The sequence below is a fragment of the Saccostrea echinata genome, unplaced genomic scaffold (genome assembly GCF_033153115.1).
Source record: "Saccostrea echinata isolate AGI-Se365-2 ecotype Australia unplaced genomic scaffold, CSIRO_AGI_Sech_v1 ptg000009l, whole genome shotgun sequence".
Taxonomy (NCBI): domain Eukaryota; kingdom Metazoa; phylum Mollusca; class Bivalvia; order Ostreida; family Ostreidae; genus Saccostrea; species Saccostrea echinata.
In genome coordinates, this window is record NW_026889758.1 from 39,846,345 (window position 1) to 39,873,053 (window position 26,709).

General features: G+C 29.6%; 2 protein-coding genes across 2 annotated transcripts in view; one reads left to right on the plus strand and one right to left on the minus strand.

Moving 5' to 3' along the window:
• LOC133182373 (B9 domain-containing protein 2-like) overlaps positions 1-26,709 on the minus strand; it is a 613,772-nt gene that overhangs the window by 460,195 nt on the left and 126,868 nt on the right. The window lies entirely within an intron of this gene.
• LOC133183704 (paired box protein Pax-1-like) lies at positions 18,728-21,200 on the plus strand. Its single transcript, XM_061318627.1, has 2 exons — positions 18,728-18,931; positions 20,293-21,200. Exons 1-2 carry the CDS (start codon positions 18,928-18,930, stop codon positions 21,108-21,110), a joined length of 822 nt encoding a protein of 273 aa, XP_061174611.1. The 5' UTR covers positions 18,728-18,927; the 3' UTR covers positions 21,111-21,200.

Sequence of the window (26,709 nt, forward strand, 5' to 3'; positions counted from 1 at the left end):
ATTCATCGGTCAAAATACGACCCAATGATAGGCTATATGTGTTAAAAAGTTTATTATTACGACCATAGAATTTACGAAATGTTGACTTTAATCGACGTTGTTGAAATCCCAGTAACATCAACTTATTTGTCAATAGCCTGCCTCGGATTAAAACTTGATCGTATTGATCAGAGCATGCTCTTAAGTATCGAATAAGTTGGGAGACATAAACACCACATACAAGTGATAGTGGAATACTATATACATGTAAATAAGGAAAGTTGACGATGCAGAAGTTGAAGTCATCTCGTTTGTCATACAGTTTAGTTGTTTGTCGACCCTCATCGTCTATAGTCAGTAAATTATCCAAATCTGAAGCAGATGTGACAGACTGTGTAGTGTCTTTTTTTAGTCCACTGGGATATATCGAGTCGACATATAAATAGGATACCATTATTAATTGATAAATCGTTTTCGATATATCTGAATGCCGAGTTGAAGGCCACAGCAAGTCATGTAGAATTTAAAAAAAAAAAAAACAACAAACAAACAAATTCTGCTTTATAGGAATATAAAGATATGTTGGCTAATAAAGGAGCACAATTAGTGCCCATCCAACAAACCGTTGGAGGACCCGGTTTCCAAAAATTACATAGATGTTGTCAATGAGGAACTCCAGCATCCGTTTAATATCAATCTCATAGTACTTATGTGTAGAATCAGAGTGATTTTTTTTTCAAAGTAATTCTACAGATGACCAATCACAGTATATTAGAATTTCTGAGTTTGTTTTCTTTTAATTTTTATTGAAAATGCAGTTGTCTATGATATCAAAAATCTAGTTTTTAATTTATTATGAGGAATGGGTGCATAAAGTGTCGAAAAGTGATATGTTCTGATTTACTGAATTAGAAAAGTTTTGTGATTTTAAATTTTCTAAAAGTTCTTTGGAGGTTTTGAGAATCCACATTTGATTTTGACCATTTCTCGAATATGTTTTAGCACAGTACGTCTGAAGTTTCTTCTTTACAACAGTTAATATTTTGTGAGGTTTGTTTTCAATGCATACAAAGCAAGAAACTCCCAGTGGAGCAAATCTAATGCAAAAGCATAAACTTGAAATAAACTTGGCACTCTGGAACACAAAATAGATACAAATTCTCTAAATAACAAATAAAAGCAATGGGAAATGATTTGAAGACAAAAGAATTTGAAATATATTTTGTTTTATGAGTAAAAAATATGGTCTTATTTGAATTTCTAATTGTTTATGTTAGACTATTTCCTGATTTAATTCTATTCTCAACATATTTAGAATAACACATTCAAATGAATATCTCACCTACCGGTACACTCAGCTCATCTAGACTGAGATGATTTAAGAGAAGGTATTTTACATTGCTGTAGCTTCAAATGATATAAAAGTTAATTGACATTAATACACATAAAACGATATTCATTATATATAAATACCTGATTATGAACACCGTGCAATTCATTTTTGACGAAATAAAAAAAGTTATAATGAACAATTCAGATTCTTTCAATTTTTCTTATTTACAAAATGCATTGTGCATTGGCTTTAAAATGTAATTTTTAATGTAAAATTTGGAGCAGCTGATGAACTTCCAAATGTGAATTGATATACATGTATTGGACATGAGCAGCCAATATCTTATAAACATTTCAAATACGTTGAAAATTTATTATATAAATGTTATAGTTATAATTCTTTAGGGAAAAAAAATACACAACTCCCACAAACAAGGAAACAATACACTGAAATACGAAGTTACAGCAATACATTTGTAGTGGGTATATTCTGAAAACATTTTAAAATAAAAATAATAAGTTTAATGTTGAGAGTTTTACACTTTTGTGAAGGAACAATCACTTCATTTCATCAATAAGTATATATGTAGCAATAAATAACAAAATTTAAGCCTTTCCTATAATGCATTCATTTTCTGAAATATTTTTACTACGGTTCATTTAAATATGAACACTCCAGAAGCATTTAAAAATAGTTTTCTTATATAACAATTTTAAAACTATGTTTTTACTATCACATTTTAAAATTTTAGTTATGATATACTGTGACATGCATAGAAAAGTATTATTACGTCGTAATTTCATTTTTTGCCAAACATTTCTAAATTTTATTGCAGTTTATAATGTTTTTCGCTACAACTTGTCTTATTATTTGTAAAATCGTTCAGCAAGCCTTCAGAACAATATTCAAACCACTGTGAAGGTATTACCACAAGTTTTCTAGTAGAAATGTGCAATATATAAATTCATTAAGCACTAATTCTTGAATTCAAATTGTGTTGCAAAATACGTTTTCAATAACTTACACTTCGTTCGAGCTATATTTATAACTGACACATTTGACTTCCTAAAGAAATGTTTAACAGCGAATTCAAATTAATTTGGATTTCCTTTAGAACCACTATAAACTTGATTCTTTTAACGGCTTATCTTTCTTAGACCTATGTTTGGTGGTTTTGGCATTGCAAGAAATAATTATTTAAGAAATTAAAGATAATTAATTGCTATTTCTGTTATTTCAGATTAGGTCTTTCTTTTATCCAAATCTGTTAAAGTCTTCTTTTTGATGACTCAAAAATTTGTTTCAATAAAAATGTGTACACAAATTAATCTTTACAGATTAGAAGTATTTTGCCATGTTGTACTCTTTAGTTTGTTATAAAAAGTTTATACGAATTTTGATTATTTTCCTATCATAATGCTTTTATTAGCCTTTAAAAATAAATTTCTTGCGAAATATACATGTAATTTTCTAATTCAAACCGTGTGATAATGATGATCAATGGACAAAGTCAGATTTTTTAGCATCCAAGTTAAATGCAGAGAAAACTGAATTTGCATTTTCGAAGGACATTAGAAAAAAATCAGATACACTCCGTGTTACCACCTCCACGTCTGATGACAAAATTGTACATTTCTTATAATTCTATGTCTTTAGGTATTTACATGCCTTATAAGAATATCTAATTTCTTTAATGTTACCTTTTCAGTTGCTTACCTAGAGAGGCTTCTATACCTTGAACTGAAAAGATCCAAGCTAATTAATACATGTACACAGTCACTTATGTTTACTAGATTTCTTAAGTTCTTTCTTTAAAAGAAAGCAATGCTTACATGAATGAACACAATGTATAATACAAAAGAAAAAATAAAATATTACCCAAAACCTCATTAACGTTAGAAAATTAAATGTTAAATCAATATTGTTAAACAATTAAAAGCTATACTGTATTAACCAAACCTTTGAATGAAATATCTCGTTATTTTGCCTGCATATATTTCTCTTTTTCCTACAAGATGATTTTTTACCCTTATATATCTCTAAAATTATCTAACAAAAATACTGAAGTGAACTATAGTTTAATATAGTTTGCTATGGTAAATCAAAGTTCCATAATATTAATTTCTATATTGTAAATCAGTGTACCATAGTTTTCACTATAATAAATCAAAGTATTTAAAACAATAAATCAAAGTTCCAAAAAATCACTGTAATAAAATAATGTAACAAACTGTGTCCAATAGTATTCACTATGGTAAATCCAACTTTTATTATAGTAAATCAAAGTATAAAAGTTTTCACTTCGTAAATCAAATTATCCATATTATTCACTATAGTAAAACAAGGTAGGTACTTTGACACTATAGTAAATTATAGTATACTAAACTATAGTTTTACAATAGTGTTTTTCATCAGGGAATGATGAGAAATATAACTCTTGCAATAGATTATATACCCTAATTACGTACCGGCGGCCCCATCCATATTCACAACATTTATGACAATAACTTTTGTATAAAAACAGGAATTATAATGATACATTGGGACAGATGCGGCCAAGTTAGATTCAAACCAACTATATCGGTTTATTTTCACGGCATTGAAAAACATCTCGGCCAACATTAAGTCTGTTTAGGAATGTTCTTCAGCGATGACACGGAAGACCTTGGGCGATCAATCGCTTCCGCGAGCCAGACAAGCAGACGTTAGAACAGCGTCACGTGCAGTGCAGGAGAGACACATAATGGTAAATGACAATTTCTCAAGGATCTAAAAGCATCATGAGAGCTCTTCTTATCCACTTCTAATCGGATTAAGATTCTTTTTTTTCCTTTCTGGACAGCAAAAATGTGTTATGCACTTTTGCCAAGTGACATCCCTGCAATTTTTCCATTTTCATACCGATTTCTCGTCAGTGTGCAACAAGAAAGAATATTCATGTATTGGAAATTAACGTAGCAATTCACTTTGTGTGTGAAATAAAATAAAAAAAAAGGAAGAAATCAGAAAACATAAACTCTAATAAAAGAAAGATATTACCCATAGGATATTATATTTCTATATTTTCTTTTATAATTTTGCAGAGAAAAAAATGAAAAAACGACGAACCTTAGATTTTAAGCACCCGATTTTATAATATGTTATCCGAAATAATATTAGGAAAACTGATAGTGATGATACAAGACATTTCAATATTGTCTATAAGTGTGTTTGGAACATTCATAGATTCCAGTATATAAATTCCTTTTCGGTTCTCTGTTACTTTGTTTGTTCGTATCACGTTCGATGGCATTAAATTGACGGAGCCGTCATATCTGATATTGAGAAATGATTAGAGGTACAAGTGGCACTTTAATATTAGCATTTGACCAAAAAGATGAAAGAGTACATATGAGTTATGTGATATAAAGACCACTTGTGGATTGATTCGTGTTCAGTTTATCTAGACAAAGAACGGGAGTATGGTTCAAACAGTATGTCATGATTAACATTAAGAGAAAAGTAGAAAAATTCAATTCATAATAATATCTTATCATATAACCCTTAAAATGATGTGTAAATTTATAAACCTTTCAATTAATTAATATTAAATATTATTTCAAAGTTAGAAAAATGGAAAAGCGTAGCTTAATTTTTTTTGTAAAACAAAAAATTAGAAGGTTTAAAGAGAAACATAACCGATCAGAATTTTTTTTATGTCTGAAGAATAAAGTGTAAAGCTGTGATCTCAGTATCTGCTAATACATCCATTAATATCAATAAGTAATAAGTGACTAAATAAATTAAGTAAATGAGTTATATGTAACAGTAAGGTAAACTTTTATTTTACGATCATTTTTGCGATACAAAATTCAATACATCAACCCCCCACCCACCCACCAAAAAATATCACATTAAATTCATTATTTTTATTTTATCAAAAGTTTCTCATATATCCCTATCATTGTGCTTATAAGGTAAAGTTTTATTATGTATATTAAAGGCCTAAACACAACAGGCTGGGCTTAATGATGTAGCTGGATTGATAGTGAAGGTTGGTAAAATACAAATTGTTGATTACAAATCGCATTATTTCGTTCTGTATAAATATAGACTGTGTAAATAAAATTGTATATGTTAAACATTTGTTTTTCTGTTCAAATCATGGTGTTCAAAATGATAATGTTTAGATATTCATGATTGTAAGTTGTGTTGTTGTTAAAAATGGTACAATAAATCAACTTTATTTTCTAAATACCATTGTCTAAAGCTTATTAAAGTGTCTATTTTAAGTAGCTAAATAGAAATACATATTGTTTATTTTTCAATAGATCTACTGGTGATATTACTAAGATGGGAAAGTAATTGTCCATTGGATGCTTTTTTCCTATTGCAAATATTATTATTCGTATATAGGGCTCTTGTCTAATACATTGATAAAAAATCATATATTTTAAAGCAATAAACCAAATTTTTTTTATTTGACTATTTACCAAACACGAGAAAAAGTTAGGGATGAAACGAAACAAAGTGTCTTAATTTTTATCGTTGGATATGAACACAAATGTGAGTCTATATTGTTATAATATTTTTCAATTCATTTTCAGTAAGTATCAAACTTTAAAATTCCTGATATTTAAAAGAAATTTGTTTATCAAAGGTCTTCACTTGGCCTATTTCGCTGATTTTATATATCCTTATTCTAACACAGGAATTCAAAAGGTAAAAGTCTTAATTCAGAATTTGTCTAAGTATCCCACTTTGATTCTTTAAAAGGCAAGGTACAAAATGCATATGAGCATATTTAAAGAATTTTAAGTAATTTTACATAAAAGTTGGAATGTGAATTAATAGTATAAAAATAAAACTGTAGCTAACTTATTTAAGTCTTAAAGCAAAGTTTGCAGTAAAACTTTAAATCTTTATTTTCAAGTCAAAAGAGCTTCACCAAAACAAAAAAGTAGGCTTCCATACGGATATAGATGAAAGGTGGCAGTGATTGAAAAAGATGATTCGTTTTAGTTATCAATGATACACACATACTTCAAATTTGATCCAGAGTATTTATAACTTTCAAATAAAAATCTAAATTGCATGATAATTCAGAATAAATTCTGTGTAGATGTAATGCAGAGGGGAAAAACATTTTTATATCATTTAAACATCCCAAACTCAGGAAAAACATATATATATATTCGTTTACTCTGATATGTCAAACATTGCAGTATTCGATCCTTTCCTTTCTTTTTCTATTCTATAAATATCCTTTTTATATATTTTACAATTTTTGTATTTTTTTTTTTAAAATTCATTCTTTAAATTTTCTATTGGTATTGTATATTTTCTATTTGTATTTTATAATTTTCTTTTTGTTTTCTTTAATTTTCTATTTACACTCTATAATTTTGTAATTTCCATTTGTATCCCTTATATATTTTTTTTTAATTTCTATTGTATAATTTTCCTTTGTATGATACACCATGTTGATTTCACAATGTTTACATTTGTATTATACAACTTGTATGTTAATTAAATTTTTATTCGATAACAAAATTACAGAATACATATAATTTTTGTTATCGAATGCAAATGGAACTAATCTACAAGATTAACTGAAATATTAAAGAATACGAATGATGTATTAGACAATACAAATGAAAATTATTCAAAATGAACAGCAAAATATAGAATACGAACTGAAAATTATTGACTATTAAAAGATGATTATACTATACGTATAGAAAGTATACAAATGATACAACTGATCAATTGTAGAATACAAATTGAAAACTACACAATGCAAACAGACGTTTTTACAATACAAATGGACAATTATACCCAAAAAGATAAAGCAAATTGTCAAATTCACAATACAAATGCAAAATTATGAAATGCAAACGGAAAACATATAAATTGACACGTTTGAAATATAAGTCAAATAAAAAACACCCTGTCTGTCCTGTAGTTTAGTAAAAAATGTCAATGCATAATAAGAAATATACATGACATTTGTTTTATATAGAAGAAAATAAAATAGGGGTGTGAATTCTTTCCATCTCATATTCAATTTCTTAATTTTGTGACATAAATACATGTAAGTATCAATTTTAGATTTTCTTTCTGGAACCATGCATGGCTGTGTATGTAAATCATAAAATGGAATTGTATACTAATTACTAGAATAACGATAATATGTGGCTTTTCTACATCTAAATTGTAACAAAATCATAATGACTTCTGATTTCCATGCTAAAAAAAATTAAAACCAATAATTTGATATGCAACTTGACGACAAATTTAGATTATAAAACATTTTAAATCCATAATTTTGAGAAACTTCTAGACTGATCATAGTTCTGTATACTGACATCCAGTCAATCTGCAGCAAATCTAAACAGACTATAAAGGATACGCTAATTTTTATTTATAGCAATAGCAAAATAAAAATAATAGATTTTTACTGACGGTTATTGACAATTAAATTAAAAAATAAAAAGCAATCATTTCTTGACTAAAATCAATTTCTAATTTACTTGATGTCTATTTACAAGATTGAGTTACAATGTACATGTATATGTTTACATTCCATTTATGGGACATTTTGGCTTTTTCTGGTATAAAATTGTAAACTAAGAATGGTTGTTGGCTTTTGTCAGAATCTATGCCAGCGAATGTGGATCTATCTCTAAAAAAACTCCATATCATTGAAATAATTCATGAAGGACTTTTAGTAAAAGAACAATACAACCAACTTACGAAAATTCAAATGTGCATAATCATATGGTTTGCAGGCTTTATAATTACGCAATAGATATTTTTTTCAGAAAATTCTTTCCATATGATGAAAGAAATCCCCAACTTCAATATGAATCAACATGTGTTATGGTGTAGTGAAAATAAAAAGAGGTGCTTTGATAACCGCATTACTGAATCGCATCCATCCCGTTCACTCAAGGCCAAGTAGTATTCTCTTTTGTAAAAAGTGATGCAATTGGCCAGCATCCAGATAGTTTGAAACCAGTGAAAAGGGTTTCTATATTACAATTAGATTCAGAATGCACAAAGCAAATGTATTATAAAACCACTAACATGTGATTTACGTGCGATTTTAAAGGGAACAAAGTAACATTGTCTATAAACTCTAGTCAATATTTACTATAATCGAAGACAATGATTTATGAAACCACACTGTCTATCAATCATGACAACTGCATAGATACGTTTTTAACTAGCTTCCCATCATTGACTTTGTCATTAATATTATACATAAAACAAATTTAATCAAGCTTCAAGATGTTTTCAATCTAGGTATACAATTCAGAAGAAATAAGAAGTCATGCTTATAAAAAAAATCCTCAATCTCTTTTTTTAGCTTTAGTGTATATTTTCTTCGCGAAATATTCATTACTCGCTTAGAATTGTTACCTTCTAAGGAAAACCGAATAATACTGCTTCCATTTCATTTAAAAGCACAGATCTTGTGCAAAAAAAGATTTTTAAAAATGTATTGCAGCAACTTCTTTTTTCCAAGTTTATGGCACCTCTCAAAATGAATTTAAAGCCTAGATTGCTTTCACAGGTTCGTTGAAACAAATTCATAAATGTGTTCATCACATAAATCAGTAGATTAGCCCGGTCTTTGAGATAAGAAACCGTCATATCGAAGAGATTATGGTTTTAGCTAACCTGAGAGAAGTGTTCGAGTTTTCTCCCCGATTTCTGGATATGTCATGTGATTGCAAGTGTTTTATCACAATCTATTTTTGTTCAAAGCATGACAGAGTTTGAAAGATTATACTGTATTCAACTGCAAACGAAACATGCTCCATCTAAAATACAATGAAATAAATAGTAGATGGTATTTAAGAATGCCTCACGTTAGTAATCCGACATTGCTCACTTGTGATAAAATTAAGTCCGAGTTTAATCAAACTGTCTCTGAATATGATCCATTTTAAAAATGAGGCAGGTTACTTACAAATACATTGATGGAACAGGGTTTTCAGCAGTATCGTTTAAAGTCAGCATTTCGGAAATTCTATGGTCGTTATAATAACCTTGTTTGCAAATAGAGCTATCGTTACATGGGTCGAATTTAGACAGACGCATTTCCAAGTGTAAGGTTATTGTTATTAGTTTTATTGTTATTGTTTTTATCCTAATGTTGTCTACGGTTTAATTTGTGATCAATACAAAGGGTTCATGGCGGGTGTGAATGGTAAACAAAGGATGCTTACTCCTTCTAGGCACCTGATCCCACCTTATGTTTCCATGGGTCTGGGTTTTTACCCTGTTCACGATTCGTATTGTAAACAGGATTTGTGGTACTGTTATCTACTGTTATGTCACATTTTCATTGAATCAGACAGGTCTATCAAAATAGTAATCAAACGACCCTGAACATAAAAAAATGTAATGATTTTTATTCAAATGCCTTTCAGTATAACCCAGGTCAAGGTTACAGTACTAGATGAAATTCCTTTTTAGATTTCTGATGAAACTTTTGAAAAAAATATCTTGCCAAGTACAAAATTTTAATGTGTGACAGAGTTTCATGGGCAAACTTTCAGTCAGTGAAGAATTTTACATTTATTTCGTGGTATGATTTAGAATTTGGATTCAGGTGAGCATTTTTGCAAATGTACCATTTTCAAAATTCCAGCCCTTTCCCACAATTATAGAAGATTATTTCAAGTCTCCTGGGTTCAGAGGAAAAGCATTATCATTATCTTCGAAAAAACAAGAAAATTTCTTGCAGGACGTACCGAGGTGAACCGAATTTGATACTGACCTTTCTGTGGAGGTGAATAGCTGATGAGCTAACCATCTGTAAATGGAAAGGGCTACACATTCTTAATATAATATAACATTATCTTCAATGTTGATTAGATTTTGCTTTAAAAAATCTCTATTTTATTTCCCAAGAGAAGAAACTGAACTTGCTATTTATTATACTAGTATATATAAGATTATTGAAATTTTAATTACAAATTAGCTTTCGAAGTATATTATAGAACCCTTATTAACATAGTAAATGCGTTCAGCAGCTCAAGATGGCGTAAAAATATTTTGAAGTATTTCACTTCCACAAAGAAGCTAGGCTTCATTTGTTGGTAAACTAAAATTAAAGTTATGCAATATCTCTAAATAATATAGTCATAAAATTTTGTAAAGGATTAAAACATAAACGCTTTTCTCCACATCGATGCCTTTCAACTTAATTTTCACTTCACTCAATGAATTCAAACTTTTGATAGTTCACGGATGTTCTCCGATTTAGATTTTTTAATGTGCAATGTGTTATTTTTGGTATTGAGCTTAAATTTGACTTAATGATATGACATACAATGCACAAAATGCATGCTTTAATTTCCCTTCAGAAAAAAAGTATAGAAAACTTATTGCTGTTGCATCAATCTGAAGTAAGCTTTAAAAGACATCGTAGATGAAAAGTGGGGAAAAAATGTTTTATACAATATTTAACTTTATTCGCTTCATTTTTTTAATGATTCTACGTTCGGAATAAATTGATATAAATTAGAATTAAATCCTACGACTTGTGAATAACAGTGTTCAGGAATTCTAATTTGTTGTAAGATATACTATAGAATGTGTTTTTCAAGTCCATTCTTCGATATTAATACAATTGTCCCGAAAATGTTGCAAGTTGAAATAATTTTTTTCGAAAAGAAAAACATTGCTTTTCTTGAAGCACCATTTGATGTGTATTGAATTGTGTGTTAAAATTTTAACATAATGAATGCCTGTTCTAATATACTTTTCAGCCAGTAAAGAAAATCAATAGTAGTCTACATTTTTTCTTTATGGTATATTGTTCTCTCCGTGTGTATTTCTATACTATAATAATCATAACGCTTTGTGAACTAGCTTGTATTGCCTCGAATTTTTTGCTTCTTTTATTTGATAACATTATGATAAATATTTGTATTTTGCTAAAATATGATACATTCTGACAAAAATTATCACTTCAATTAGAAATTAAACATATACCTCATTATACTTTGAAGTTATTGTCAATTTAAGGAATCTATAGCCGCTTTGATTTATCTATTATAATCATGCATTGATTTTGTCATGGTGATGGATATGTTATTTTAGTTTTATGACATTGGAATGTTAAAATTGTTGACCATAGCGCTTGTTTTATGCTTCTTTCTTTGTTTAACTTGCTCGTTTTATCATTTTATTATCATTTAACATCATTAATGATGTAAAGGTGTTTTGGATTGTAACACTTTTATAACTTTCATACGTAAACATAAAAACACAAACATAAATGGAAATATAGAATTAATTTCCATTCTTTCAGAGAGAATAACGTTTTATGTGAAGCATACACACTGTATTTATCAAGTTTTTGTCATAATTATTAATACGATTCAATTTTCATTACAATATTTTCCCAAAGAGTATAGAACAGTTTCATTTAAATTTAGAAACTATAACTTTATGATATGGCTTTCAAATTATATATTTGTTGAACAGGTAATTTGAAAATATAAAGATAACGAATTTATTTAATCCATCCATTTTCTTTTTTTTTTTTTTTGTGTTTTTTTGTTTTTTGGTAATTCTGAATGAAAATTATATCAATCAAATTTAGACTATATAAAGGAATATGAAATAGTTGCACCAGGTACAACATCCACACTAAAGTTTGAAGTTTGATTGATGAATCTTTTTATATTTCAAACACATTTATATAAATGTATAAAAATGATATGAAAACAATAAATGAAACATGGTTTAACAAAGTCTGGATTTTAGAATGAAAGCTTATAGGGTAATATGTTGTAATTTATTGTACACATCATTCTTTCCAATATACCATATTTTTTAGACTTTCAAGTAACAAATATAATTAATAAAAATAATCAAGATTAACAATATAACCCCTTCTAGTGATCAACACGTTACGAGGATGATTTTTACATTTATATATTACTATATTTAAAAAAAAAGTAAATTCCTGATGAGAGAGAGAGAGAGAGAGAGAGAGAGAGAGAGAGAGAGAGAGATTGCCAATATACATGTATGTCTCTCATTCAACAATTTGGACAAGTTTACCAAATTTATTTGGTTTCTAAATTGGGGCATCTTATGCCAATGTATTCACATGTACATCTGTCATTGGGATGACTTCCTTCTAGGAAACTGGGTTCATCTAGCTTAAGTTACAGTTTAAGGCTTGTCAAGGAAGATCAACATGTTGGAGTCAACATGTTTGTATAAGTTTAATATGGCACCCATATCACAGAATGTAGAAAAGGTCGGTATTACAGCACTTTCGAGTAAATGGTCCTTTTTCCATATTTTTTATTTAATTTACTCACATCGTTTCTCTTACATTCTTTTTTTTTTTTTTATAGATCATTTCAATTTTACTTGTGCAACTTTCAATTTGAGTATTCCTCCCTATTCTTTTAAATGGTCGTACACAGAATGGTATTTATGATAATATAATATTCGTTGTTGTTGTTTTTCTTTAATTTCGGACTTATAAGGATAAAGAAGGACAAAGATATTTGAGATATGGTGGTAAACCCAGTTTTCCTTCATCTTAAAGTGAAAGTAAACTTAATGAAAAAAGAATGGAGATAACTAACAGTGACTGATCTCAAAAAAACCTACAAACAATACAAATCTGTGAACAGGGCATAAAATACGGACCCCCGGAAACTCCAGAGATGAGATCAGGTACATAGGAGGAGAAAGCACCCCCTGTCGACCGTTCACACCCGCCGTGAGCCCTATATGTATTGATCAGGTAGACGGGATATTCCCATCTCATGATTTTTCCTTTAGATTAAAAAACATATAAATAAAATCAAAATAAATCTATTATTTATTAAAATATTATCTATTAAAAAATATATATAATCTATCAAAATATATAAAAATTAAAAAAAAATTATCTAAGGGAAAGCCATTTTCCTTTATCTTAATGTAAAAGTAAACTTAAAATATATCTTAGAGAAAGAATCAGAAACCGTTTCAAAAATATATTTCTAGAATATAACTTATTACACATCATCACAATCTTAAGTAGTCTCTATACTGGCAGAGATATTTAAAAATTAAAATGAAACAATCATGAAAAGATTCTATCAGATCATGCTTATAATTATACAATATTTGTTTTTTTTTAATTCCAAAGCTATACATTTATGCTTTAATATATCCGTGAAGCAATCCTAATATTGTCATGCTATGAACTTTTGTAAAGCAGATAATAGCTCTTATTAATGAAATTCATATTTGAATCTTCTCTGAAAATATCAAAAAGTATTGAAATGTTTAATTATTTTCTGAAATAATTTGAGCCTATGGATCTTTAGAATTAAACCTTATTGTTGTACTTCAAAAGTGATTAATTAATCATTCCAGATATTTTTTTTTTATATAAAATCTTTTTTTCTGGACCGTCTCAAAATATGATTAACACGTATTTATGTATATATTTTTAAAATCTGAATACAATTTGTCATAAAAATTATTGCATTTCTGAACTCAGTGTTCCTCATAAATATACAAGCAAGTGATAGTAATGTGAGAATTATTTTACGTTTAACTCTTTTTAATATTCATCGCAGAAAATGACCACCCGCAGATAAACTGTGGACAGTTTTTACGACAGTATATTCAAGTGTTTGATTTACGGGCAAATTTTTACATTCAGGAATAAATAAAGAATATTTAATGTTTTGTAGTTGAATATGGAATTTATTTCACGAGTCGGACAGGATTTTTTCGATATTTTCCAAGAGTGAAGCACGACTGAAAATATCCTATATTAAAAGAAATCCTACCACAGGATTGAAATAAATTCCCTTTCTAACTACAGAACATTGAATTTTCTGTTTATTATAGTTTCTTCTGTCTTCCTTTTGTTCTAATTCTTAATAATCTTTATTGACCTTAAAAACAATATTGCGCGGTGAATATAGGTTCACGAAATGATGCAAAATATTTTCGCTGTGTGAAAATAATACCTGTGAAAATATCAGTTTTATTCAACAGATAACTAACAATATTTCACTGTTGAAAATGTAATAAATGTAAAGTTATGTTGCATTTTATCCTAAACTTCTTCAGTTGGATTTTTTTAAAGTAAATAAAGAGTCTGCAATTTATATTTTGAAAACAATATTTTGTGAGATTTTTAGCTCTGAATGGCATCATAGGCATATATCAATAAGATGTCGTCGCATGAAGATATACAGCATTACATCGATCGGGAAAATATCAAGATATTGTTTTGAATGTTTTTTTTTTAAATCAACATTTTCTTGTATAAATCACGAGACTTCGGATTTCAGGACAGTGAAAAACCAGATGGAAACATGTGTATTTTTGTATTTCAAATATAAAAGATATTAGTTGTCGATGTTTATTGGAAGTATGGAAACCAAAGAAGAGAGTCTTCAAATTGTATTTCATATATATTTAAAACGTATTTCGTCGAGAAACGTGAGGCAGCAATGATCATCTGCAAAATTATTATAATTAGCCTCTCTTTTGAAAATCAGCTTACTTAATAAAATGAATATTATTTATTCATTCATTCTTTATTTATATATCTATTTTACATTTTTCCCTTGCTATGTATGAATTTGATCAAATTAAAATTTATACATTATCATGAAGAACTTTTAGATTAATCAAGTTTTTTTTATAATCAATAACAAAAAGCAAGAAGTTTGAGAAATTTTAATATTTCACCTAAAACATCAAATAAACTTGAGAATATTATTCTGACATCTTTTCCAGATAAGTAACAAGCCTTTTCTATATCATGTTGTAAATTTTGAATTTACTGGGTGGAGATAAAACACAAAATTTACACGATAAAAACCGCATTTTATATTTACATCCACTCTGTGAATTGAAAATTTAGATCATAATAAGAGCATAGGAGAGAAAACTATTTTTAAAAATTATATAAAATGATTGAGTTGTTTCAATTTTTACCAAGGTGTGATTTTCTCAAGAAATCAAAAATCAATATTGCATTTTAGCAAAACCTTGTCAAGGGTGCAAATTAAAAGAATATTTCGAATCCTTTATGGGTTTTTCTAAGTAGATTCATCAAAAACATTGTATTTATAAGTTCTGCGGAACATTTGGTATATGGTCACCAAAACAACATTCAGGTGTGAATTATGTACAGAAAGATATTTTTATTTGTAAGACACCCTGCATAATATTTAGCAAACTTGAATTCATCAAGAAATAATCTATCCTGATGAGCAATCAACGAATCGGCTTCACAGGCGAATTAATAAAATTATGATCATATTTTTCATTTGCAATCTAAGTTTAATTGTTATGACTCTTGTTTTTGAAATATAATTCTAACAAATTATAAGAAGTTTTCAGTTTGATATAATATTAAATTCTTATATGCTTGATTAAAATTTTCCCCACTAAATTCCTAGTACCAGGTACATGTAAGCTAAAAAATAGAGGAAATGACATTTTTAGTCCCGAGTCAGAATCATGCAGGAGACAAATGGAAGTTACTTTGTAAAAAAAAAATATATCTTTTATATCAGTTCAAACAATCAATTCTGGTTTTCGTCGATTTTTTTCTCTCATCATAATCATCTTTTTTTAGGCTAAGGTCATCGGAAGAGGGCATATGTTGTAGCTTTGAACCAAGTTTTCTGTATCATAAATAACTTTAACTACAATTGCATACAAGCAACAGTTAATTCAGAGAAGAATATCTAACAATCAACTGCATGGCTTATCTCAAGATTTCTTAATAATGCAAACGGAACACATTTATAAATGGGAAATTTTGAGATAAGCCTCCATGTTTGGTATGATACAGGTATGCAGTAACGCGAACCCGACCGGTAAGTTAATGAAGTTTCTGATAGGGCTCCCGTGATCTATGTAATTATTGTTGTTTTTAAATTAAATACGTGGCTAGGAATAACCATGGTCATTGTAGTGTTTTATACAAGGCAATCCTATACATTATTACCGATATGTACTCCCTGTATAGTAAAAATTTCTCCTTGCTCCTTACGATGTTTATCAATCTGGGATACATATACATGTACAAACTAATGTATAATATTATCATTAGCAGATATTGTTCATGTGATTTGGAGATTTTTATAACGGATATCATCCATATGATAATAAAACCCCACAAAATATTTACGTATAGGTCAATTTATTTATTAAAAAATATGATGAAAACATTCGGCTTTTCTGACGCCCATGACTTATTCGTCAAATTTTCAAAAACAATGTTTGTTCCATCATGAAAACAATTTCTGCAATATATATATATATATATATATATATATATATATATATATATATATATATATATATATATATATATATATATATATATATCAAAAGAAGTAAATAATCCTTTTGTGATAAAAACTGACCTGATAGTAATAATTTTACACTCAAAATTAAATAAAATATAAATTCATTGTGAAAGTCCATCAAATACGAAAATATTTTTTTCAAATAAAATAAGTTCACTTTGGAAATATCCCAGAACATACTGTATTAAAAGGCTAAGGGGTAGCGTTCAAGTGAACTATATTTTGGACATTTTTTCTTTTCTTTTTTTTTTGTTCTTGTTTTGTTTTCTTTTGGTTGATAAAATGCACTATAATGTGAGGAGCATTTTTTTTTTTACTTTCACAAACATATTTTAAAATAATAAAACTATATTTTTTTAAACAATAGAGAATGCATTTTTGTATCAGCTTTTTTCTTGGACTTTGGCAAGAATCGAAATGTATGTACTAGTTTCGATGAAAAAGAAGTACAATACAATGACATTTCATCATTAGGTATTTTTCATATCATTAAATGAATTAAACATAATTTTTAATTAAATAAAGAGGAAGAGAAGAGTTGAAATTATAAATAAAAAAAAATTATCCTAAAATAAAGATTTAAAGCTGTTGATTTATTTTTATTTAAGTTTCATATGAAATGCGTGTAGTTAAAATTACTAAGAATAAATAGATGTACAACAGTATTTATCTTCCCGGTAATTTTGAGGATGTATATTTATATTCAAGTGAAACCAAATATTGAATTAAATTATTCTTAAAAAAGGAAAAGAATAAGCAGACTCGCTACATAAAATTATAATACCAGAGAAAAACTAGATAGTATAATTAGATTTTTTCCTTCCTCATTTAGCACAAAAACAGAAATATATTTATATATATCGCTGTTTTTTTTAATTTGTACACAAATTACATCTGTTAGATAGATACCTGTAACACAGACCCTGATCCTTCCCAGTATTTCCTCAGTCACTTTTCAAGTTACATAACCAAAGCCCTGGCCAGGAAATTTTCTATTCCAGAGAACCGTGAAGTCTTTTTATTGTTTCCGCTTGCCTATTACTACAAAATGCAAAAAACATGTTTACTTTCTGCCTTGTTTACTCTCGTAATATGCACGTGCATTTTACGAAACACCTTCTGTACGTTGCGTTTTTTTTTTCAATGGTGTCATCTGTTTCTGAGATACCATTATCTTTATGACACAATGTTCTCAGAGGTTTGAGGCCATTAGACCCTGGGACACTGAGGTTTTATTTTCCTCCTGTAGAGTTTTCTATGATATTTAAGTGTTAGTTTTGTGTGCATACAATTGTGTTCTTGCTAATGCTAGTGCCAAATTACATGAATCGAGGTGTACAACAGCATGACCCTTTGCGTAAATTTGTGGATAATATCGCTAAGAGAGAATCCGTTTTTGACGTTGCAAAAATGCTGCTTCAGAGCATTAGGTGCAAAAACGACATTTTTATTTTGTTTCGCAAGATTTATAACAATTTTGGCATTTTTCTGTAATATATTATCGTCCTATGAATTATTGTTCAACACCTGTTTTCCCACTTATCTTGTTATATATGAAGATTTCCTCCTAATGAAATAAAGTCCATGTTTAAAAAATCTTTTTAAATTTGTGTACTAAGTAATTGTAACTGATTTGTTGTTGTTCTTCTTGGTCTTGGTGCTTTTGGTCAATAACCATTGTTTGAGAACATTGAACTAATTTACTGAAGTAAAATAGTACAGTTTGAATTATTCTTTAAAATTTATATCCATCAAGGATAACATATTTTCATTAATTTCAAAAATGTTTGCTTCAAACATAGACATTTTTTTCATGATAATAGTGTTACATATCGTTACAAATAAAAACGAATTAATATTTTTTTTATCAATATTTGATAAGGAAAATAAATTTCCATTAGCTTGGAACTGATTTTCGGTGATCCGTGGGAGGATCTAGTGATGCACGTGAAAGAGGGTTCATCCAATCAGATTTCGCCAATATCTAACGTGTAACACAGATTTATTCTTGCGCCGGCCCATAGCGAATTGCCAACAGACCAAAAAGTCGCAGCTTACATCTCATAGTGACACAATTACCCAAACAATCCCTGTAGAAAAATATGAGGAACCTACACGTGTTATCAAAGACTTAGAGACACCGGCTTCTTGAATTTTATCGATGACAATTTAAAAACTATCCTACGGCGCGACATTAAAACTAAATCAAAATTTTTTGTTTGAGAGGATTTCTTCTACTACGTCAAGATTGATCTCCTAATGGGTAAGTTCTTCTATTGTTCAAATTTCCAAAATACTTTAAATTTCAAGAAACACAATTAAATATGTTTACTTTGTTTTGTAGGCAATTTGTTTTAATAATAAGCTATATATAAAAATTATACTAGTAAATATTTTTTTTTAATTTGAAAAAAAAGGTTCATATCAGAAAAAAGTTCAATCTCTAAGAATAAATAATGACTTATTATATTATTTTTCTTAAATCCAAAACTTTCAAAATCGTTGTTTCTTAATATTTTATTCCTCAAAATTCTTATTTTAACAAAATTTATTATTCAAAATATCAACACCAAAGAAAAATAATGCCCATTTCAAAAGATAATGTTTTCTCTCGAGAACTATGAACTTCCGTAAAATTGATACCAACAAGTGCGAGATCAAAATGACCACGATCCCCGTTATCAGAATCGCAATTAACGCGGTTCAGAGCAAGTTATGAGAAAGTGACCAAGGCGTCCCCTCGGAGAACGAGTTTTCTGATATTGGACAGAGCTAATTAAAAGTGAAAGAAAATTAATACTTCCTCACGTCCAGGCGTTTGTGATTGACGATACTATAACCTTCCTATCAAACGATGGTATATCATATGGCTTGTTAACACAGAAGGCGAAATTTTTTTCCGGAAATGTGAAATTTACAATGTAAACAATTCAAAATCGAGAGAATACATTAATGTTTATTTATACGGTATTTTGTAACATGATAAACTAATTAAATACTTCTTGTCATTCAAATGCTTTTAGTCAGGATCGCTGGTATAGTTTTAAACTCATTTCTAGATTTTTAAAAATCTTTTATAATTTATTGTTTGTTGTATAATTTTTATGGTAAGAAAACATATATATGAATGCTTGCACTATTCATCTGGGTTTTGTTGTTGCATTTTTAATGTTCCGACTACAAACAGAATTTGGACAATAAAAAAAAAACATAACGGAGATTGTGTATTAATGTCCATGGATAAAAGGTCAGATAAAAAAACCTTTCTGTTATGTACAGTAAACTTATTTTTTAGAATAAATTCAAATCAAAGAGAATTTTATATATTTAAGATAAAAACTGACATGAAAATTATTTAAATAAAATTTGTGATGCAATTGAATAGCCTTTAGCAATGTAAATACTGATACTGATACTTGAATGATTGACAGACAAGGTAACATACATAACAACTACTCGTTTCCCCTAAAATTCTATTGATTGTATATATTCTTGTACTTCAGTACAAGAAAATTTACAATCAATTACATTTCAGGGAAAGTTTTCAGATCATAAATATCTTTAAATTATAAAAAATATCAATATTTATGTAAATCAATTAATTTCTTTCTACTTATTTCTTAGAACAGTCGACGTTTGGCGAGGTGAACCAGCTCGGAGGCGTTTTCGTCAATGGTCGCCCTCTGCCAAACGCAATCCGCCTCCGTATTGTCGAGCTGGCCCAACTGGGAGTAAGACCATGTGACATTTCCCGCCAACTGAGAGTTTCTCATGGATGTGTGAGTAAAATTTTAGCCAGATATAACGAAACAGGTTCAATTTTACCTGGTGCCATAGGTGGCAGTAAGCCACGGGTAACTACCCCTAATGTCGTCAAACATATTAAGATGTACAAAGAGAGGGACCCAGGAATATTTGCGTGGGAGATTCGGGACAAACTTTTGGCAGATGGCGTGTGTGATAAATATAACGTTCCATCTGTGAGTTCCATAAGTCGAATTTTACGTAACAAAATTGGAGGTAATCCCACACCGACACCCATCAGTCAAGGATACGATAATAAAACCCCAATAATGCCTTCACCAACTGCGCCTGCGCCGATTTACAATCATCAGTTTTATCCGTATTCTTGTTCAACACCCTCTATGCCACCCGTACATTCTCCACAAATGCCTGTATCTCAACCACTTGCTCAACTGAATCCAAACAAACCACCCCAGTCGGCTTCGAACTGTGTGACACCGTGTATGATGAGGGCTTGGGCTACCTCGTCACATTCCGTTAACGATATTTTGGGATTCCGTCCCCCTCCTATGCAGCAGACAATGCCGCCACATCAGCACCTTCCCCAGGAAAACATGGGAAACATTGGTCAGAACTATAACATGAATTACTATGCCATGAAACCAACCACCATGGCTCCGATGTACTTGCAGAGTTGACCAACGAATTAATTTTGCTCGAACTAATAATTATTATTTTTTAAATCTGCTATCAGTGCCAAATATGGAAATGGTCTTCAGGTACGGTATTTTTAAAGCTACAGTGGTGCTCACATTTATACAATTATGGAAATACGATATCTAGTGTATTATATGCTTATATTTAATCAGTTGTGCTTTGTTGAGTTTTTATCGAATTAAAATGAATTACATAGTAATAAATGTTTTGAGTTTTTACCGTATGATTTAAATCTTCTAATTCATATAATAAATTATGACAGCTACTGCATGTTGCTAAGTAATTTTTTTTAAAACAGCGATCTTTGGGGCAATGAAGTAGGAGATAGATATCTCTAAAACAAGAGATTAAAATAGGATTTACGTCAAAAAGACCTAGTTTTGATTGATATTTTTATCAGTATTCCCCCTGTGTATATTGATATCGTAACACACACATTATCTTAGTTTTACTACTGACACAAATAAGCTCACTGCAGCATCATGTAATTAAAAGATTAGAGGAAAAATTGCTCGATCATCGGACATAGGCACTTTAATTCAAAGCATTGAATGACTCACTTTTTAATTTAATTATTTGGGAGTGAATGTACATGTACAATTAATACAATTATTTTGTGTGGTCTTAATGTAAGGCTTCACATATGATACTCACCAGTTAACAATACCTCAAAAAAAGTTCTACACAAAAGAGTCGATATCATATCACTTTTTCTTAGAATGAATAGAGTACCGTTAACTTCTATACTAGTTAAAAAAACTCCAAATATGGTTAACTGTTTCATGGCTCTTCCTTCAATGTTACGTACGGATCGATAATACAATATATGAATTATTTAAAGATATATATAATAAATGTTGCAAATATTGCATTTTTTTTAAAATAAATTATCCGCTTATGCTTAATACGTACTTTTTCCCTAATATTGAGAACAGACAAAACAAAACAAATGAAATATGAACGTAACGAACAGTTATCAAGCTCAAAAATCCATTGCACTAATACAAATTGGGAGCAGAGCAAACACGGATCTAAGAACATCAGAGGTGGGATCAGGCGCCATGGAGGAGTAAGCATCCCCTGTCGACTGGTCACACTGTGCTCCTTGTCATGATCGTTCGAATGGAAAAATCCGTAGACAATTCATGGTGTAAAATAATAGCCTAACAATTTGTGTGAATATTCAACTGAACGATAGATTGTATTTGCTAACAAGGTCATTGAATCGACCATAGAATTTGCGAAACGTTGACTTTTAAACGAGACTGTTGATATCCTTGTATCATCAAATTATTCGTCAATAGCTTGCCTCGTTTTAGAAATTGTTCGTAAGTAGGACATGCTCTTGCGTATCGAATCAAATGTGAGACATAAGCTCCATTTGCAGGTGATAATGGTATATTGCTACATATATAAAGGAAGGTGACGATAGAAAAATTGAAGTCATCACTTTTATCGTAAAGTTTTGTTGGAGAAAACGTTTTATATTTTTTTTAAAATAAGGATGTGACTTTTTATGAGTTCAATGTTTGTTTCACAATAGAAATAACGAAACAAACAAACATGTTAGATGTAAAGAGATCGAGGTTTTTGTCACAAGTGTCTTCGGAATATTCACAAATCACCCTCAACTTTACTGATCACACCTTTTTTCCTGGAGAAAAGGTGGCATCAAGCTATGTTATTTTAAACGGATCTTTTCTGGTCTTTCCGGCAAGCTCTTTAAAACGGTTTCCGCTTGTCGGAAAGGCCCGTAAAGTTGCGATTGCTCTTATTAGTCCCCTACCGGTGAAACCGGAGGGGACTATAGGTTTCCTCTGAGTCTGTCCGTCCGTCTGTCTGTCTGTCTGTCCGTCTGTCTGTCTGTCTGTCCATCTGTCTGTCTGTCAGTCTGTCCCACTTAGTTTTCCGCACTTTTCTTCTAAACGCTTGCAGATATTGAGCTGATTTTTGGTATGTGAGTGTATCTTGATGAGTTACAGATCAAGTTTGCATTTCGTTCCGCTTCATTGATTTTTGACGGAATTATGGCATTTTCAATTTTTAACGGGAACTAGATTACACTTGCCGGTAGGGGACTAGTATTGCTAATGCAATACTCTCAGAATGCTTGTTTTGAAGACCTTTGTGTGTAGACCTAAAAACATTTTACCCATTTATTGTGTATTCTTTTGAAATAATTTAAATATGGATCAAATTTTCTTAGTTTATGTTGACAATTCACTCAGCTATAATATAAAATCTAATATGGTAGTTTCTTTTTTTAGTCGTCATCAGTCATTTTATTCATAAATGCATTGTCTTTAGCAGGGACCTAGCATCGTTTTTGAAAGTGGGGGGCCAGCCAGAAAAAAAATTTCAACTTACCTGTAAAAAAATTGACAAGCAAAAAAAAAAAAAAAAAAAAAAAAGGAAAATTGAAAATTGTCCGAACTCGAAAATCCTATTTCTTTCAGTACCAAATTTTATCCATACACTACTACAAAAGCCTTATTTGACTATTCTACAACAAAAAGTGGGGGGGGGGGGATAACCGGCCTTTCAATTAACATCTCAAATAGTAAAAAGAGTCTTTGGAAAAAAGTGGGGGGGGGGGCTGTTGCTACGTGCCTGACTAGAGGCTAATCTATCAATTCCAGTGTCTTTTGTAGCAATGTAGTTTTATATCTTCATTTGTTTTTCAATAACAAATATATTTTTACCTTCAGAATTTCTCCCCCTATATGAAATACTTAAAGAGCTCAGGGAATAGAAAAAATGTAAATGAAAAATGATGTGCTGAATCAGTGGCAAACAGGTCGCCATTAATTTATTTGTCCTAAATTGTTTAATTGTAAATATGTGAATTTAAACATTTTTCTTTGTAAAATCAGAAGAAAAAAATTATGTAAATAATTTTATTTAAAGATACGGGGATCGCTTAACCAATATCCAAAATTCTCCCTAGACATACTAAAATTATTTTTAAACCAGATTCCCAATGTAAGTTACGATTTATTACAATTTATGAAAGAAAAAAAGAAAAAAATCCACAGGGGCCGTAAACATACTATGTTGGATTTTACATGATCACAATATATAAGATTTCTTTTTGTATATAATACATTGTATGTTATACAAGCATAGTATGTTACCGTCCCCTGTGAAAAAAATCATACAGAGAGAGAGAGAGAGAGAGAGAGAGAGAGAATCTCTTTTCGAAGATTTATAGACCCGACACTTGGGTTAAGTTCAGAACACTTAATTATTTCCTATAAGTCTCTTTATTGCAGGTTCCAAAAGAGAAATTCGATCTCATTCTTAAGAATTTTATGTTTCCAAAATTTGCCTTCTCTTCCATCAAAGATAGATACATGAAAAGGGCTTTTTATGAAAAAATATGTAGGGGGACAATTAACTGATTTTTTTTCTCTTTTCTTCGTTAACGCATCCTTTATAATTATGATATTATTTATAAGTATTTAACAAAACTTGATTTATAATTATGATATTATGCATTAGTATTTAACAAAACTTGACGATTATTACAAATTACTATTTAATTTTTTTTTTTTAATAGCACTGTTCATTCTCTATCTCCATTTGTAGTTCGCCCTACAAGTAGTCATTGCAGTAAATCTTTATGATCGTGTTCATTTTCTTACCAATGTTACAATGACTGAATTCAAATAACATTTACTTAGGATATTTTAATAGACATGACTTTCTCCGTGCATGTTTCTTATTATTTATTTCTGTATATAGACCCCCTCTCCCCGTATGCACATGCTTCCTGATATTTCATTCCATGTAAATGATTCCATTTTGTAGAAGTGCCGCTTGTCTTACGCTTGATCTTGGATCATGAAATGCCAACATTTCAAAACTGTATTAAATATCTTTCGTTGGATTTTTTTTTGAGTACCAAAGGACCTTTGCCCAAATTCTCCACGTTATCGGTCGTCTTGGATGCAACTCTCAATTTCCGGGCATAAAATTTAAGCCATCTGGGAATTGGAAAACGATACATGTATACAAGGTTTTGTAGCCCACACACGTGTCTATATTTAAAAAAAGAAAAAATATTTAATATCAGCATTAAAATTTTGAGTAAGAGAGAAATTCAAGCTTCGACAATTTTCTCAGGACGAATTATTTAGTTTTATTTCAAGATAAGTAATTTAAAAAATATGATTTAGCTTTGATAAGAAATATTGAATTTACACGTTTGGAAATAAATTATGAAATATATATTCACTCATAAATTATTTTGGAGGCATATCATCACAGTTGCGAAGATTTTTTTTTTCCATGGTAAAGAGTGGGAGAACTTATATCAACTTGGACTTGGTAATAGTGACATATGTCGGTAATAAAAAAAAAAAGAGAAAGAAAGAAAGAAAACTGACAAGTTCAAATCTGCTACAATAAAACAGATCCAGTCACCTTAGGTATATCAGGCAAGTCGATAAACATCTAGACTAATTTGAACAGCATCAAACACAAGACAAATTGATTTGGATTTATCTACGGTTTTTATCTCTCTCGGGAATTTGATTTATAGAAATCTAGAAGTCATCGTCAAATTCCCTGATTAAATCTAAGTTTTGTTAATTTTGAATAATTTAAAAAATAAAATAATTATTGGACATCGCTTTTGAAATTGTTCAACAATGTAATATTAATAAAACATCGTTGAAAAGTTTCGAGCGATGTCCAATTATTTTTTTTTTCATTTTCATGCACACAACAGAGAATTTATGACAGAACCCTTTTGGAAGTGTATTTTGGACATTAAAAGACAATGTAAAGAGTGTTATACAAATGTTAATCTAGGCACACCTGATAAATATTGATGAAGTCTAGATATACTTTTCATTAATTTAAATATTGATTTTTTATTATTAAATACTGAAAAACAATTGACATTCATTTGTATTTAGGAATCAACTGCTTTACTCGTTTATTATACTCTTTTGAAGCTTTATATATTTAGTTGAAACACACTGCAATCTACGGAAACACACATAACTAAGAACAGAGAGTAAATAAGTAGAATTAGGTGTGATCAAAAATGTTAAGTTTATTTTCACTTAAGTAATAAAGGAATAGTTTATTTAGGTCCAAGAATTAAATACAGAAATAGACATCTTGAACGTTTTCCAAAATAAGATACCGATTTAATTCTTTGATATTTGCCCCCATTATACATCCAAAATGTCTTCGTTTAAAGTATGACATATGTTCCAAATATCATTCACATTCGATCAATTTTCCTGCGGAACTTAAAATGAATTCATAATGCAAAACAGCCAAACACAAAAATGAGCGCGGATTAAAACTCATTACAGGTTGGCGATGCAGGATCTGTGATACTTGATATCCCTTTTTACGTTTTTGTTTTTGAACAATAGATACAGTGCTCCCCGTAAAATGAAACGGAATTAAGTAATTATATTGATAAATCATGAATTTCTTCCACAGATCAAAGACGCTATGTAGACCCTCTCAGCTGATGTCATGACCCCGGATAGCCTCGATTTCAGATGATATATTGTCGCTCAAATATCAGAGATGGGGGTAAACATGGGATTTACGTTG